The 16505-nt window shown below is 44.4% G+C and overlaps 1 protein-coding gene across 1 annotated transcript; it reads left to right on the plus strand.

The window, feature by feature from the left end:
* The first annotated feature begins 925 nt into the window (after positions 1–925).
* Positions 926–16380, plus strand: LOC112245580 (protein disulfide-isomerase-like). Its single transcript, XM_024413696.2, has 11 exons — positions 926–1245; positions 3230–3436; positions 5435–5568; positions 5863–6000; positions 7449–7553; positions 7830–7955; positions 8219–8419; positions 9092–9212; positions 10141–10322; positions 12004–12120; positions 14753–16380. Exons 1-11 carry the CDS (start codon positions 1107–1109, stop codon positions 14819–14821), a joined length of 1539 nt encoding a protein of 512 aa, XP_024269464.1. The 5' UTR covers positions 926–1106; the 3' UTR covers positions 14822–16380.
* Positions 16381–16505: the final 125 nt, after the last annotated feature.

Consider the following 16505-nt stretch of genomic DNA (forward strand, 5'->3'; position numbering starts at 1 on the left):
TCATTTGATACAATTAAGTGTTTCTGTAAACACCAAGTTTGGCTGATTGCAGTTTTAAGACTGCTCTTTAAAGTCGCTCCATGCTCAACCTGACATCTGCATTATTAAGGGGATACAGCCTCTGTCGAGTTCAGGGAATTCTTAAAGCCAATTTATGCTTGATCTGAAAAAATGTGGTTGGAGGCTCCATGTGGAGGGTGAGACGCAATTCGGAGCCTACAAAGGCAAGCAGAAGCCAAATTGAGCTACAAATTACGCCTCTCAAATGTTTCAACAATGCCAAGGGAGCCAAACAGCTCTGCATTGACATGATTGGTTGACTGTAGGTGGGGGCGGGAGGTCCTGTATAAAAACAAAATCACTTCCTCGAGTACTTCCTTCACAACAGCTCCATGCTGCTCTGCAAAGCGCAAGAAGTATGAATGTTTGCAGAGGCCGTATCACCGTAAATGCTGCATGGCGAATGCAGCTGACGAATTGACCACATAGCGCCCTTAATATTGCCCCATTTAAGAAATAAAGTCTGTACCTTGCTATATATCACCCTAATCATCATAGGACCTTATGTTGATGAGGTATTGTCGAGCAAACCCCCGAATATCAAAACAATATGCAAACTGAAAACACATTTACTGCAGTCTTGAATAATAAGGTATAATTCGCCATTCCATCTGCCATCTCCTCCCAGAATATTATACTGTTTCAACACCTTTTCTGCATAAAACCTTAAGCCTTCATTCTTAGGCATTTTAGTTATTTTTGTCAACAAATCTGAAATATCAGCAAGAATCTGACCGCAAAGAATTTCAATCGATTTCAATACACATCCATTGACAAATTGGATTCACTTCCAGGTACCTTCAGCTGTGGTCCAGTCACAATTCAACACGAGCAGCTTTCAAGCTCATAAATGCGCCTGCGCACTACGGCTGACCCTTCTGGTTCCTGCGCGTAATGCCACGACATTAGTAGCGGTAGACACAACATACAAGCTACAGTTCTAACTGTAAAACGAGAAAATACATAAATACACCACTTTCAGTCGTTAGCCCATTCACTTGTAGCACGTACACATTTTCTGTTAGCAACCGCAGTCTACAGCAACTATGTTGAAGTTGTTCCTACTATGCACACTGGCGGTTTTAAGCCGGGCTGATATCGGCGAAGAAGATGATGTTCTGGTGCTGAAGAAAAGTAATTTCGAGGAGGCTTTGAAAGCTCACCCAAACATCCTAGTTGAATTCTGTAAGTAAACTACCTGATCATATAAAGACTGAGACAACTTAAATTGTTTGCTTGCCTGCTAATTTGTTCACGCATTTATGCTAGCGGAGTTCGCTTGTCGTGTTGTGTTATCAGCTTCACTTCAGCTACCGCAAAGGTGGAATGGCATTCCAACGTCAGCTAGCTAGCTTTCCTGATTGGTTTTCTGGGCAAACGTTAGCTAGTTCGCGACCAATTTCACTAACGTTAGGCCTGTGTCATACATTAACTGTTGATTGCACTGCTGGCCATTGTATTTCAAGCAGTAACGTTATATATATTTTGACGGAATCTAAGGCAATGTCATTCCCAGCTAGCTAACGTTAACTAGTTACTGCACATTTGATTACCCTTACTAGTACGGGACTTTGTTGCATTTAGTTAACTATCTAGGTAGTATACCTGGCACACAGGCAAATTGAGCATTCAGTGAATCCCGATCTAGCAGTCACAGGACTGAGAAGTAAAAAACTGAAGTCACATTCGTCTGTGACCTCTCTTGTTTGTGAAAGTGCCGGTTACTTTACCAGCCTTGGTTGCTTCATAGATCTAGAAGTTTATAAACGTGACTACAGTTTATTGTTTGTTTAGCTTACAAGGGATGGCTTGTGCTTCTGTGTACCCTTGAGAGAATACTTAATGCACGATTTAGAATACTCTAGCTATGTGCAACACTGCCGGCAAAGCATCTCTTGAGCGATGATGACACCATTCAGTCGTGTGAATGCATCAATCAGACTCCATTAGTTGCAAGAGTGACGTGTATGGTTTGATTCATTCACCACTTGAGTTTCGATTGCTCGATATCGTTTCCTGGTCATGCACACTTTCTACTCCGGGTTCAGTTAGAAGCTGTTTTGATTTAGGTTTACTGACATTCACAAGTTGCTGCAGTGGTTTTGCGACACATTTGTTAAATGCTTATTAACTTGTGAACTTGGTGGTTTCCACTTTTTCTTAAGTACAATGGGTTTCTTAAATAAGTACTTTTGACGTTACCAGCAGGCAGGTTCTGCTACAACTGTCAAACCCTGAGGTATTCTGAACTTTTAGCTGACAAGCCTGCAGACCAATCGGAGGACTCCACGACTCGGACATTCCAATGAGCGACGTGGGGGAGGGATTGAACTCTTTGCTCACGTATCTCACGGACTGGCTGGACCTGAAGGGTTGCATGAGATGCTCAGTTGACGTGTACTTCAAAGTTCAATCATCTGTTCAACTTTAATGTAACTCTCCTGGCTGATGGAACTTGGGGGTTTTCTCCACTGAAACTAAGAAACACTGCAATGAAAACGCACCAACTCATTTTTTTATTGAAGTTTTGAAACGATAAACATATTTTGTTAAAATAATTGCTGTAGGATTGTTTTATAATTTGAGGAAGTATCGTTTCGACTTTGAACTTACAACCAAGCTTAATGGACTTGTCAAGCTTATGGTGATATCTTGACATCTCAAGGCCCATTAATCACACCATCACAGGCAGTCAATAGGTTAAGTTTGTTCAAACTTTCATGGGTTTTTTCATAGGTTTCATGCATTCAGAACCTTTACAAGCCATTCTATGTCCTCCATAAGTCAGAATAGAAATCCACCTCTTCTCAGGCAACTTTTTCACTATTTTAGTTATAGCCCAAGATTTGAGTTTTCAATGAGCTCACTGAAAATAAACTTTTCCACGCCCTCTAAATAGCCTACTGTATGCAAATGTTTTGCTCACTTAACTGGAAATTCTAAATACGCATGTCTCCCTCCATACAAACATTGTACCAATATTGGTGTTCGTTTAGTAATTAGAAAGCATCCCTTTGGCCCAAACATGTAGCAACACTCAAATGTTAACCCAGTATATCAACAGAGTCACTACAGTATTTGCATCTACTTCACCCGTCGGTGTGAATCTCTCAACTCTGAAGCTGTGTTGTCTAATTTTTCTTTTTCTACGATTTCTTTCTTGCTCCAGATGCCCCGTGGTGCGGCCACTGCAAGGCCCTGGTCCCGGAGTATGCCAAAGCTGCCAGCATGCTGAAGGCAGAGGGCTCAGAGATCCGCCTGGCCAAGGTGGACGCCACAGAGGAGGCAGACCTGGCCCAGGAGTACGGTGTCCGGGGGTACCCTACCATCAAGTTCTTCAAGGGGGGAGACAAGGAGTCGCCCAAAGAGTACTCTGGTGTGTAGTGGAGAGATGTATGTTACAGCGTGGGCTGGCACGATTGTCGTATAACCGTCAATAACTGTGAACTAAAGAAAGTACCAATCAGAATCGTCGTACCGTTAATTTCAGGAGAAGGGGGGTGTTCAACTTCATATTTAAGGAGATGCAGTTCACCCAATAGCAGTTCAGTTTTACATAAAGTGTTAAGTTTCATTATTTTATGAGCAGAATGTCACATGCGGGATGAAGCTTTATTTCCAAAAGTTCCAAGCCGTCAAAACCACTTGTTTTTCAGACTGGGGGGGTTCTCCAAAGCTGTGTTTTCATTAGGTATGTTGTAATTAATTTTCCTATAATGCATTGGTCTATAAGCTACACTTAAAATTTAAAAAAATAAAATAAATTATGGTAACTGTCTTTGCATGACAATTAATCGTAACCTTAAATTCCATAATCGTCACAGCCCTAGATACAGCCCTTACACTGTGTATAAGACAGTAGTTTTTTGGAATTGTTAGTTAGATTACTTGTTCGTTATTACTGCATTGTCGGAACTAGAAGCACAAGCATTTCGCTACACTCGCATTAACATCTGCTAACCATGTGTGTGACAAATAAAATTTGATTTGATTTGTAATGCGCTTGACATGATCGTGGACTGAGTCCATAGGCAGAACTGGACTATTTCTGTGTACTTGGATAGCTGTTAGAAATTTTGCCCTGTTTTTCACTTTCACAAGTCAATTGGACAAGGATCTACCTTAAATTACTTTCTGTTTTCAAATATCCAATTATATCAAATAAGATTATCAACTGCCAAATTATTCTGTTGTAAATTATTATGATCTCAATGACTAAATCTGGAACAACCTAATTACTCAATGTCTAAGTACCTCAGGGACTGGGACAACTATTACCAACAAAGTGATAAGCTGTGTCATGTAGTCTGGGTATGATCATCTGCCATAGATCATTTGTATGATCAGGTAATTATTTTCTGAAGGATGGCTCAGACACAAAGTACTGCCTTTTCTTATGCTGGTTATGTGATCTTATCAGCCAAGTGTGTGTTAGCCAATGGCACATTCACTCTTCCCCATATAACTATGACTAAATGAAGGGGCCCCTCCCTCCTCCACACATTCTATCCATGCTCTCTCCCGCCCATCCCCCCAGCCAGGCAATGTGCAGTTCCTCACGTTTGCTCACTGACGGGCTGTTTTCTTTTTTAAGGGGTGGGAGGGAGAGGACAGGCTTAACTTCCAGCACTTGCTCTCTCTGGACTAAAAGCGGAGCACTCAAGGCCACAGGCAGCAGTATCCCTTCTCCAGTTGTCTGTCTGGCCTGGCTGCAGCGTCGCTCAGCGGTGTTGCTCCGCTGTTGCGTCATTGGCTCTTTTTAGAATAACATGCAGGTTAATCATGAGTCAGTCCACTTAATTGGGACACATTGGTTCTTAGAGAGCTTAAGTCTTCTCTGGTGGGGCAAACGAATCGCAGAGGAATGTTGCTACCTTTTTCCTTTGTCTGCCAGTAACAGTGCTGGTGTGACCAAATAAGATAAGAAATACTTTATTAAATGAGAGATCTTAAACTGTCCTTTGTCCCTCATAAGTAGAATAATGGCAGCAAAACTTGGAGCTGTGTTTACTCAAGTACAACACAGTCGTGGCAGAGTGAATGAGCTCTTCTGCCTGAAGCTTTGTTTGATCTGTCCGTGTCGGCCCGTACCATTAGACTCTATTCAGCCAGCCCTGGTCATGTGACCTGGGCCCTGTTCCAATATTCAAAATGCATCCTTGCGTCCGCCCTTGCCGTCATCTCTGATCTGTACATGATTAGAAAACATGAAGGTAGGCTTGCCATTCTCTTGTATTTACCATGGCCAACCTTGTCTGCTCAGTGAATACATTACAGTACAACAAATAAAGGAAGTAGGGAATCAATCTCATACATTATTAATGTTTGAACGCTGCCATAGTGACTTACTAGAACTGTTGTTCCCTTCCTGCAGCTGGCAGACAGGCTGATGACATCGTCAACTGGCTGAAGAAGCGCACTGGACCAGCAGCCTCCACCCTGGGGGAGGTCGCCGAGGCGGAGTCCATGATTGCAGACAACGAGGTAGCAGTCATCGGCTTCTTCAAGGTGAGACAATGACTTCTGGCCTAGCTGCGCACGGTCACTGTGCTACTACAAGGTCGATCTCTAGGGATTCTTTGAAGGAAAGTTTAGTGCCAACTAAGTCCCATTTCCCACTAGACAGCTAGTTGTTTCACTTTTTCAGGCCCGATCAAATGTTTGGCTTATTTTCAATAAAAATACATACAAATCATTTTCAGTTCAAATGAGTCAAGGCATAGATGGGCATGTGTTAATCATTAATGAGTCTTACGGTTCATGTATGACTGCATCTAAGCTAAGGGTCTCTTTGTCCTCCAGGATGTCGAGTCTGAGGGAGCCAAGGCTTTCCTGAATGCTGCAGAGGCCATCGATGATGTTCCGTTCGGCATCACCTCCAACGACGCCGTCTACTCCAAGTTCGAGGTGTCCAAGGATGGCGTAGTCCTCTTCAAGAAGGTACGGAGCGAATACTTAGATTCAGTATGATGTAATCACGCAAATTGTTTCATCTCTTTCAAAATTACTACCCTGATCATTGTGTAACCATGATCATTGAGCTAGACACGTCTAGATTATCACTGATGGGTTACTGGCAGCGACTGTATTAGGTCATAGGGTTCCCCTGCTAGTCTCATTGGCTGGTCTCTAAAGTAAAGTGCAGTGCTTTACAGTTCAAAAGAAGGGGAAAGTGATCTTTGATATAGCCCCCCTGAGATTCTTCCTTCATACTCAAGTCTCTGTCTGAGGAATTCACTCATTTCAACAAGCATTTCCCCGTTAATAGCAAGATGAGGGATTCCTCTTCATTCAGATTTTACAGGGAAGGTTAACTGGTCATTAAATTTGGCTCCGACATGTAATGGTCTTACCCTCTCCCCTCCCTCAAATGACAATGATACTTAAAAGGAACAGATGTGGTAATTGGATATCTGTATTTCGAAGCCAAATCTTGTCAGATTAAACGGACCTGGGCTGAACTAGGTCACAGTCCACATGGACTTTCCATTAGTTGTTATGCGACATGTTATGGCCACATTCCTGCCTTTTCATAGATAATCAGACATTATGTCAAATGCAGTCTTCCTTTCACCTGATAAGTCATCACTGGTCAACAAGGAAAGAAGCCAGCCGCTAGTGGGGGTTTGGGTTGAGTAGTTGTAAACATGGTCTGAAAGTCTTCCGGTATGAGGCATATGGCTGAATATCAAACTTGAGAAAAGGCACTGATGTCTATGGAAGAAAATGTGTGTTAGATCTCAAGTTAGGATTTGGCTCCTATTCAGCAGAAGTAAGATTCCCATCTGACATTTAAAAACAGATGTCACCCATAAGCCTTAAACCCATAAACCTGTTTCCATCTCTATCTGCTGAGAATTTTTTTTTAATCCTACTTTTTTATATCATTGCCCTTTAGTGGTCAGGGAGGGCCAGGTTAACGGCAGGCCGTTACATGTCACAATTCATTAGATTTCTGCCTGTCATTTTAAAGGCTTAAGCCTCCACCTCTAATGAGACATGGATGGGATCCCTCATCTTATTGCCCGGTAAGCCCCCTACTCATCAGTCATCATACTACCCCACTATTGTCTGCTTTCTCTCGGTCTGTGTGTGTGATTCAACCTTGACACACACTCCTGTGGTCTCCCAACTTTCCCTTTGTGTACCAGTAAGGGCTGACAGGCACTGTACTGCTATTCTTAACACTCAATAAAAACCCATTTTAGCCTGATGTTGACTTCTTCAGCTGGGGTTACCAAAGGGATTTAAATGAGCTTGTTTGGTAAATCTGTGTTGTGGGGAGTTCACAGGCAGAATATAATAAAATGGGACTAAACTGGAAAGTTGGTGACGTATTAACAGGTTTGGCTTTCAACTAATGTTTCCATCTGTCTTCTCCTCTACAGTTCGATGAGGGTCGTAACACCTTTGACGGAGAGCTGAGCAAGACTGACCTGCTGGCCTTCATCAAAGCCAACCAGCTGCCTCTGGTCATCGAGTTTACCGAACAGGTAATGGCCGTGCTTTGTACCGCTGAAACCCATGTGCTCTCAAATATCCACTGACTCACGCACTCAGAAAATACACCTTTTATCCAGATGAACTCTCTCCTCTGTCACACTAAGCTACAGATTCTATTGACAGCCTCATCCCCACCAAGGCCCTATGACGGCTGTCACGAGAACCTTCAGTGTCGTTCCCACAACTTTAATACAAGCGTTTATAATCCCAAGCTTTGTTCCCCGTGTCTGACATTCGTGCTTCATGACATTGTGTTTTCTCTGCAGACCGCCCCCAAGATCTTCGGAGGAGAAATCAAGTCTCACATCCTCATGTTCGTGCCCAAGGCTGCCTCCGACTTCGCTGACAAAATGGTCGAGTTCAAGAAGGCATCAGAGGGATTCAAGGGCAAGGTGGGTGGACCAGACTGAAAGTGACGACCTTCATTCATTGTACCCGATCTCCAGTAAAGGCTGTTTGCTCGTTATTCCTGATTTATTTATTATGAGAAAGGGAGTTATTTTTCATCCAACGCCTTTAAAGTAATTTACTGCATGTGCAGCACTGTGTCGGTATGTACCATTGAGACTGTACTGGAGTGTATATAGAATAACTACCTAGACTAAAAGCTAGATACATACGCCTTGTATTTCATCCTCTTCCTCGACTCCCCCAGATCCTGTTCATCTTCATCGACAGCGAGGTGGACGACAACCAGCGCATCCTGGAGTTCTTTGGGCTGAAGAAAGAGGAGTGTCCTGCCATCCGCCTCATCACGCTGGAGGACGAGATGACCAAGTACAGGCCCGAGAGCGAGGCCATCACTGCCGACAACATCGTCGCCTTCTGCACACTCTTCACAGAGGGAAAACTCAAGGTGTGTGTGTGGGCCTAACAATGACTACAGACTTTCCAAGTGTACATGCTCCGTGTGTGTGTTTTAGGACAGAGTGTTACTCAGATTACAGGGTTAGGCTGTTACTGGGGTTTCTAGATCATTGGGGTGCCCCTGACTGCTAAGTACAGTACAGTAGGCCACAGCCCAGCCTAGACAGTGAGAACAGCTGTGCCCTACTGTAGACATTGATGAACCAGTCACTGTTAGGTCACTGCAGTGCAGTCATCATACCTCGATGGCTGGGCGTCAATGGCAGTGGCTTGAAAGTGCAGATGTAGGCTGACATGCTGTGCCAGAAAGTGTTACAAATGACAATTGTCAGGTCATAAGGATTAGTGCCAGTTGTTAGGACTTTTAGGGAGACAACCAATTGTGGGCCTGCATCACAAACCTGAACTAGCAAGTATTGGTTAGACTCCATATTTATTTTAGTGGTTTGAGTGTCTGCGCTGTGCAGGTTTTGCATCATTTCCATTCTATAAGAGTATGCCTCATGACTTGGGAATCATGTTTCTGTACCATTCAGCAGAGAAATGACCCATAATTCTAGTGTTGCTTCGTTTGGAACTAACATAATTCTGCTCATTCTTAGTTTTGCAAAAGTCATGTAATCCATCGTAAATCTCTCCTTCGTGTCTCCTCCCCCCACAGCCCCACCTCATGAGCCAGGACATCCCTGAAGACTGGGACAAGAACCCCGTCAGAGTCCTGGTCGGCAAGAACTTTGAGGAGGTCGTCTTCGACCCCAAAAAGAACGTCTTCGTTGAGTTTTGTGAGTATTACCCCCTCTCATCAATACCATATGTAAGCCCCAGGTGGCCAACAGGCTCACTTTTCAGGGGTCGATGGCCCTGATATATTTTGAGGTGCGCTCTTTTGATTACACCGCCCACGTGGAGGTGGGAAGCTATCCTGAGTCTGAAACAGGAGTCTTTCTCCTAGCCCTGGCGATGCCCCCTGCACCTTTGTGCTAAGCCCCAGCAGATGTACAAGAGACCGGGACCTAAGATCATTCCATCAGCCCTCCACACGAATCAACGTGTAACCCAAGACTGAATAAGGAAACATTGGGATAAATTTAGTCTCAGGAGGAGATTTTTATAGCTCACAACTACTAAACTTTCCTCCACTGTTGTGCTGAGCCAGAGTGAGGAATTTTCCATCCCTGGGCTTTAATGTGAAGTGGCTTACGGTCACTGACCGGGGGGGTCAGGTTCTCATACGACTGGAGGGTATTTCCTAGTCGGTTGAGGGGAGCGAGGGCGATTAGCTGGGGGCGCACGTGCTATGCTCTCTGCGTGAAGTGTCCCAGTGTCTGGGTTGCCGGGGCAGGATGGCATTGTAGAGAGGCACAGCTGTCGTAAACCTAACTGCCAACCTCGGCAACTACAGCCCACAGGCTTGAATTAATGGGCCCTTGGCAAGCCATTCCCCTATTCCAGTCACTTTCCATTGTATAAATGATCCGATACAGCTGTGCATTATGTTTTCCACGCATGTGTATCTGTACGTCAGTGAGTGTATATATCCATGCTGATGCAATGTCGCGATACTTCTACTGTGGATACAAATGGAGGGCAAAGTAACATCATGCAATACAATAAATAACCAGCCTAAGCATTCAGGTGATGATCAATGAGCTTGTATGGGACATGAAAATGCTCTTATCCCTGACTGCTCTTCTGCTCTCACCACTGCAGATGCACCCTGGTGCGGCCACTGCAAACAGCTTGACCCCATCTGGACCAAACTGGGCGAGAAGTACCTGGACAGCGCCGATATCGTCGTGGCCAAGATGGACTCCACAGCCAACGAGATCGAGACAGTGAAAGTACACAGCTTCCCCACACTCAAGTTCTTCCCCGCAGGCGACGAGCACAAGGTCAGTCTACTGAAACGATGTGGAATGTCTGTCAGTGTTAGCAGCCATTTGTAACTGTTGGCAGTTGACTCCCAAATGTATATCTTGACGTTTTCATTGACATGGGTCAGTTCCTCTGTCCCACACTAGGGGATGGAGTTTGAGGTGAGACAGAGGGGCTCTGCTATATACCCAAATGTGATGAGATTATTGCATCACTACAACCCCATTTTGGAATGGCCAAGGTGTAATTCCACTTTTGGATAACATGACGACATATATTTTTTTAATTGGCTCATTTCCCCAACATAGCCAGTGTTAAATATCCTGGCATTTGAGCACGGGTCTCACACTTCCAAACCAAGCCCTCGCAAGAAATATCGAATCCCCTGTCGGTTAGTAACACAACCCATTCTGGGCTTTGACTCTTTCGGTAAACATCTCAGAAGCATGGCTTTTGGCCACCCACCATCCACCCAGACCCATCCACCCTACTGAAATATCATCTTTCATTTCACAGCATTCTAGGTGGGTGTGTGGTTATGTTCAGGTTAAGTAGCTGTCGCACTCACAAGGAGGGTTGATTTAGCAGCGCCAGCCACACATGCAGAAACCCAAGCCTGCTGGCCCCCTGAGTGACTCTGCCATTGTGGTGGTGTTTACCACTTCTACCAAACACAACCCCTCTTTTTATGGCTGCTCGATAATGCCCTCACCCTCTTGGGATCCTCTTGAGACCCTCACCCCAGCTCTTAAAGAGCAGGTTGGCATTTATTGTCATGAGTCTTGTCTTAGAGGCAGAGCTGAGCATTTCCCCTTAGATAGGCCAGCTGGAATGTCAATTGGCTATATTTAAAAAATGCTTTTTAATTTCAGGTTAGGCAATAGGTTTAGCAGTGTGGTTAGGATTTTACCACTTCAGAACAAGATTCAAGATGACTAAATGCACATCTGCTTTAAAGACCACCCTGGCACTCAACCCCCCCCCCCCACAGAGGCATGCCAACCACCCTGCTGAACTATAGCCCATAGCGGTCAACTACAGAAAGCCTCCTGGAAGAGGTTGGCAGCCTTAATTGGGAGCTATGTGTTGGGATTCCCCTTGTGAAGAGCCCTGGGGTTTACCCTGACCCTGAGCCATTCCTCCTTGTGACAGAGCCAGAGATGGCTAGGGAAGGAGGCAGCTGCACGAGTAGCCCCAGGCTCTGCCTCTGTCTGTTGGCTCGCTATGCTCTGTATTAACTGACTGGCTAAGACTACATGGGTCTGGAGGCAGAGCTCTGCGACTGTCCTAAAGACCGATCTCAAGGGCAGCCCTATAGTAACTGAGAAGGGCCATAAACAACACACCTTTGGCCTTCTCTCATCCATCAATAGTTGGGTATCTCCTCTTGACTGCTCATTGGCACAGATCTGAAGATGGCTGGAGGCATCAAAGGTTTTTGGCTCCAGATTCAAATTAGCACGTGTTGTTGAGGGACCCCACAGGCTGATTTGAAAAATAAGACATTTGGATAGGATTTCAGTAGCTATTTGACAAATGGACCACTGGAGTTTCTTGGGGTTTTCTAGCTCCAATTATGCCCCATTTGATAGTTGGTGGTGCATGCAGTCTGGCTTGGTTAGAGCATTTTCTTCTAATGGAAATATGTCAATTTGAATCGCTTTAGAAGTTTGATTCATGTGATTTTCTTCCATGCAGGTGGTCGACTACAATGGTGAGAGGACACTGGAGGGCTTCACCAAGTTCCTGGAGAGCGGAGGCAAGGATGGCGGAGCACCGGCTGGAGAGGAAGGGGAGGAGGATGATGGGATTGATGTAAGTACACCCCTTGGATTGGTATGAACAACGGTTTGTCTTCATGCTTAAGCAGACACTACAATTATGTTTGCATGACAGACTTGCATTGCTATGCGGTCAAAATGAAATCGTGCAAACTCTTTCAAAGCCCAATTGTTTTGCATGTAGTTTTGATCTAAAAACGCCCACCTTGATCACAATGACTTGTTTTTTACACGGTCATATGCTGAGTACACGCTGAAATGGGAATGTTGCTCAAGGCCGCTTTCAAACTGTCAAAAAATGATGCGTTTGAGTTACAGCCAAACCTTATCCAGTAAGAGTAATGCATTGATGGGCAGGAGAATACAGCAATGTTGGAGAAGGTGTAACTTTTGGTGCAACGCATCCTGATCAATTGAATTCTCCCTAGAAACTGTCCCAAGATTCGCGCAAGCAAGGTGTCTTATCACACCAGGTGTCTTTTGGGGGGGATGTTCAGTATCCTGTAGGTCACCCAGAATAGACCCACAGGACCACCACTCCTGAAGATTTGGGTAACTTGAATTAGGGTCACATGCCTACCTATTTTTTTAAGTCGATTAAAAAGTCAGGTAGCCTAGTGGTTAGTTTTTGGGCCAGTAACTGAAAGGTTGCTAGATCGAATCCCTGAGCTGACGAGGTCAAAATCTGTCGTTCTGCTCCTGGACAAGGCAGTTAACCCACTGTTCGTAGGCCGTCATTGTAAATAGTTAAGAACAAATTCTTGAGATGCCTAGTTAAATAAAGGTTAAATAAAATAAATAGAAGTGAAGCCTACTCTTTGCCTCAGGACAATGCAGAAACCGTTGTAATGGGTATTTGCATGGTTATTTATTTGTCAGTGTTGAAGTCTGGTGTCTTTCCCCATCTCACTTTCCAATCCAACCTGGAGGAAACGGGCTCTAGTGGAGATGTAGGTCAAGCTGACAGACTTCCATGAAGTCTTCAAGCACAACAAGCAGCCAGACAGGCACGCTCAATACATGACCCATTAAGGCATAGACAGTCATTAGTCCAGCAGCCCATGTCTGTCATCAATGAAGGAGATGACAAACCTTACCCACTCAAAATTCTGACCTAAGATTGTAATAATTCTGACTAATAGAATTTATACCAGGATATTCCCTAATGCCCAGGTGTATGGGGTAATGCACGAAATGGAGTAAGACATTTTGAGAAATTTAATCATGTTCCTTATGATGTCGTCATCCGAGACTTCTTGCACATCTCTCTAATGCTTCTATAAAAAAAGCCTGGTGGCTTTTTGAGATGCGGGTGGGGTTTCGCTCCTTCCCTGGCACCGAACTGGGTGCTAAGACCAGGGCCTGTATCCAAAACCCACTGGAGATCCAGCTCAAACTAGTTGAAGGCCCTCATCCCACTACCACACACCCCACCTACCACACTCCCTTCTCAGAAGTCTAATTGCAGACCATTCCCCGACTGCGGTCACTAATGCCAACTGCAGCTGTCGCTGCTGTTTACCAGGCTGTCCCTTGGGACCAGACCTCCTGTCCGAACGTGCAAGTCAATATCCTCAACCCCAACTTCCTCACCCCCACATCCTCAGTTAAGTGTCCCTCCCCCCGGCAGCTGTGACTGAATGGCCTCTTTGCAAGACTGTCATTTCAAATTTCTTTGGGTTGCATACACATTTAACAGATGTTATTGCGAATGTAGTAAAATGCTTGTTCCTAGCTCCAACAGTGTAGTAATATTTAACAATACATGCATCTAAAAGGTAAAAGTGTATTTAAGGGATCTATAAATATTAGGACGAGCAATGTCTGAGTCCGAAGTGTTTGTGATTAGACAACGTGGATAGAATGTGCAGTGCAATCGGAAAGGATTCAGACCCATTGACTTTTCCACATTTTTTGTGACTGCCATATTCTAAAATAGATTACATAATTTCCCCCCCCATAATGACAAAGCAAAAAACAAGTTCATTAAAAATAAACTGAAATCCCATTATGTAAGTATTCAGACCCTTTACTCAGTTCTTTGTTGAGAAAAGCTAACAATTTAATTCATTTTAGAATAAGGCTAATGTAACAAAATATAGTTAAAGGGGTTTGAATACTTTCTGAATGCACTGTGTATGGATGGATGGATATGTGAAGAATAGTATATGTACAGCACTAGTTAAATAGGATATGCCTGGTCTACAATGCAGTATATACATACGAAGTTAGTAAAACCGTGTTATTCATTATTAATGACATACTGTTTGGGTTACCATGCTGTATTTGTTCATGCAGGCTGACAAAAGTGATGAATGGGCATGGAGGGCCTTTCAGTTAAACCTCAGTGCCCCACACGTCTTGTCCTTACGTTTTCTTATGTACATATGTTTCGCCATAGATGGACATGGGTTTCTCCAGGTCACGGTTTTTTTCAACAACCTTTCAATTATGTCATGTTGCCAATTTTTAAAACAACAACATTTGAGCATATGGTTTAATGTGTCAGGACAACCACACAAAATGAGCTGCGTAGTATCCTCCCACCACAATGTTCCGTATAGCATCCAAGCTTTCTACTCCCAAGAACTGCATGCCCAGTCAGGGCAGACTTAGAGCGGCTTCCTCCAGGCAGGTGTTAAAGACCATCTCTCTCCTCCTCCTAGGATATGGTGGACCTGGACGAACAGGACAGTGACTCTGACGCCGACGGTGGCGACCACGACGAGTTATAAGACCCGGCGAAGGAGAGAGGAGAGACGAACCCCCACCCCTTTTACCAACCACCCACCGTCACTTCCACCCCTGTTCTGTGAACACTAATACTTCTCCTTTAACTGCTCCTCAGTCAGTCTGTCGTCAGATGTGGCAGGACCCTCGGCCAGCCCCCCTCCTGAAGCCACCTCGACAACCTCTATCCCCTTTCTCCCTCCCGCTGGACCAGATGGACTCGTCTGTCCCCTTGTCATGGGAACTCAACAAAGCAGAACGGCACCTCGTGGTCTTAACGGCTTTTTTCATTACCAACGTTCCTCATCAATCAAACGATGGAGTTGTATTGCCAAAATGTTAAATGGCATTAAGATACTGTGCTTGACTTCTCCAGTTGGATCCACAAATTGGGTTATGTACCTGTCAGTTCTCAAATTACTTTCCCCCAGTCTGCTTCAGTGTGAGGATGGTGCAGTTTTGTGGTGTAGCTGGTTTTTAGGGGTAGGGGGATGGGGGCTGCTAATGTCCTTGTTCTTCTACTAGGCTTTCTGAGGGCCAGAGGTGTTATATGGTGGGATGTATGGACTGATCTCTCAGGGGACTTGGGGCCATCCTATTGTCTTTTTGTAAAGAGTAACAAAATAAAGAAGCAACGTGTTCCGTGTAGCAGAGGCCCCTGGAAAGCAATATATGCATCTGTAGCTGAGACCAATCTTGAGGGTCACTATTCATCTCTCTCTCTCTGCCTTCATTCCCTCTAAGTCTGCAAATCATGTTTTTCAGTTCCCCTCATTTCAGCATGGCTACTGACTTACTTTTTTTTAAAGAAAGAAAAAATATACTTTGGAATTAGCTTGTTTTATTTAATTGTATTTTCATTCAATATATATTTTTTAAAATCTGTCATTAAATAATGTGTGTATACCAGTAATGCCCAGCTAAAGTTTTAAGCTGGGGTGGAGTTGGCCCTCTGACTCTGTTTGACCTGGGATTTGTGGGGAGGCCCAGGACGGTTTCTGTTTGTATCACTGTGTTCATAGCCTGGACCCAGATCTGTTTGTGCAGTCTCGCCAACTCCTATAGTCTTGACCAGATGACACACACAGATCTGAGACCAGGCTACTGTGTTTATGCCGTCAGATTCCACATGGTTACTGTATGAGGGGTTGGATACTTAAAAGGAACTGTGTTTTGCGAGTCTTTAGAGCGGTCTCTGTCCTGGTTGTCTTTGGGGAGGTGGGGAACAGTGCAACAGCCCCACCGTACCTGTACTGCCCCCATCCCTCTGGCTTCGGCTCTAACTGACGCTCTTATCCCCATGGAGATGTTTGTGTGCCTGGTGGTGATTGAGTGCATCTGCTTTTTTCTTCTAAGTCCAGGGACAAGGTTGTGAATGTTTTTGCTGTTTGGCTGGGATGGGAGGGTTGAGTAGGGCAGACCGGGGTGAGGGTTGTGAGGTTCAACAGCAGCTGTTCAAGAGGGTGGGGGGAAATGACTTGGAAACAAATGCATTCCATCACATAGAATTTGATGTGGAAAAGTGGAAACTGGTGGCCAAATAAATAAAAATATGAAAAAGTAACTTAGCTTTTTTTTCTTGCACTTTTTAGAACATTGTTTCAATATATCAATACTGTGGAGTTTTAAAGGGAGACTATCAACTGGATTGCCTACCATGATAACATGCCTAAGCCAGTAAATAGTGCG

Source organism: Oncorhynchus tshawytscha, linkage group LG02 (assembly GCF_018296145.1).
Source record: "Oncorhynchus tshawytscha isolate Ot180627B linkage group LG02, Otsh_v2.0, whole genome shotgun sequence".
NCBI classification, from domain to species: Eukaryota; Metazoa; Chordata; class Actinopteri; order Salmoniformes; family Salmonidae; genus Oncorhynchus; species Oncorhynchus tshawytscha.

Excerpts from the sequence above, each read along its gene's own strand:
- LOC112245580 (XM_024413696.2), top strand. The coding sequence starts at position 1,107 with ATGTTGAAGTTGTTCCTACTATGCACACTGGCGGTTTTAAGCCGGGCT. Across the intron at positions 3,437-5,434 it reads GTCGCCCAAAGAGTACTCTG|CTGGCAGACAGGCTGATGAC; the intron begins GTGTGTAGTGGA and ends CCCTTCCTGCAG. Across the intron at positions 9,213-10,140 it reads GAACGTCTTCGTTGAGTTTT|ATGCACCCTGGTGCGGCCAC; the intron begins GTGAGTATTACC and ends TCACCACTGCAG.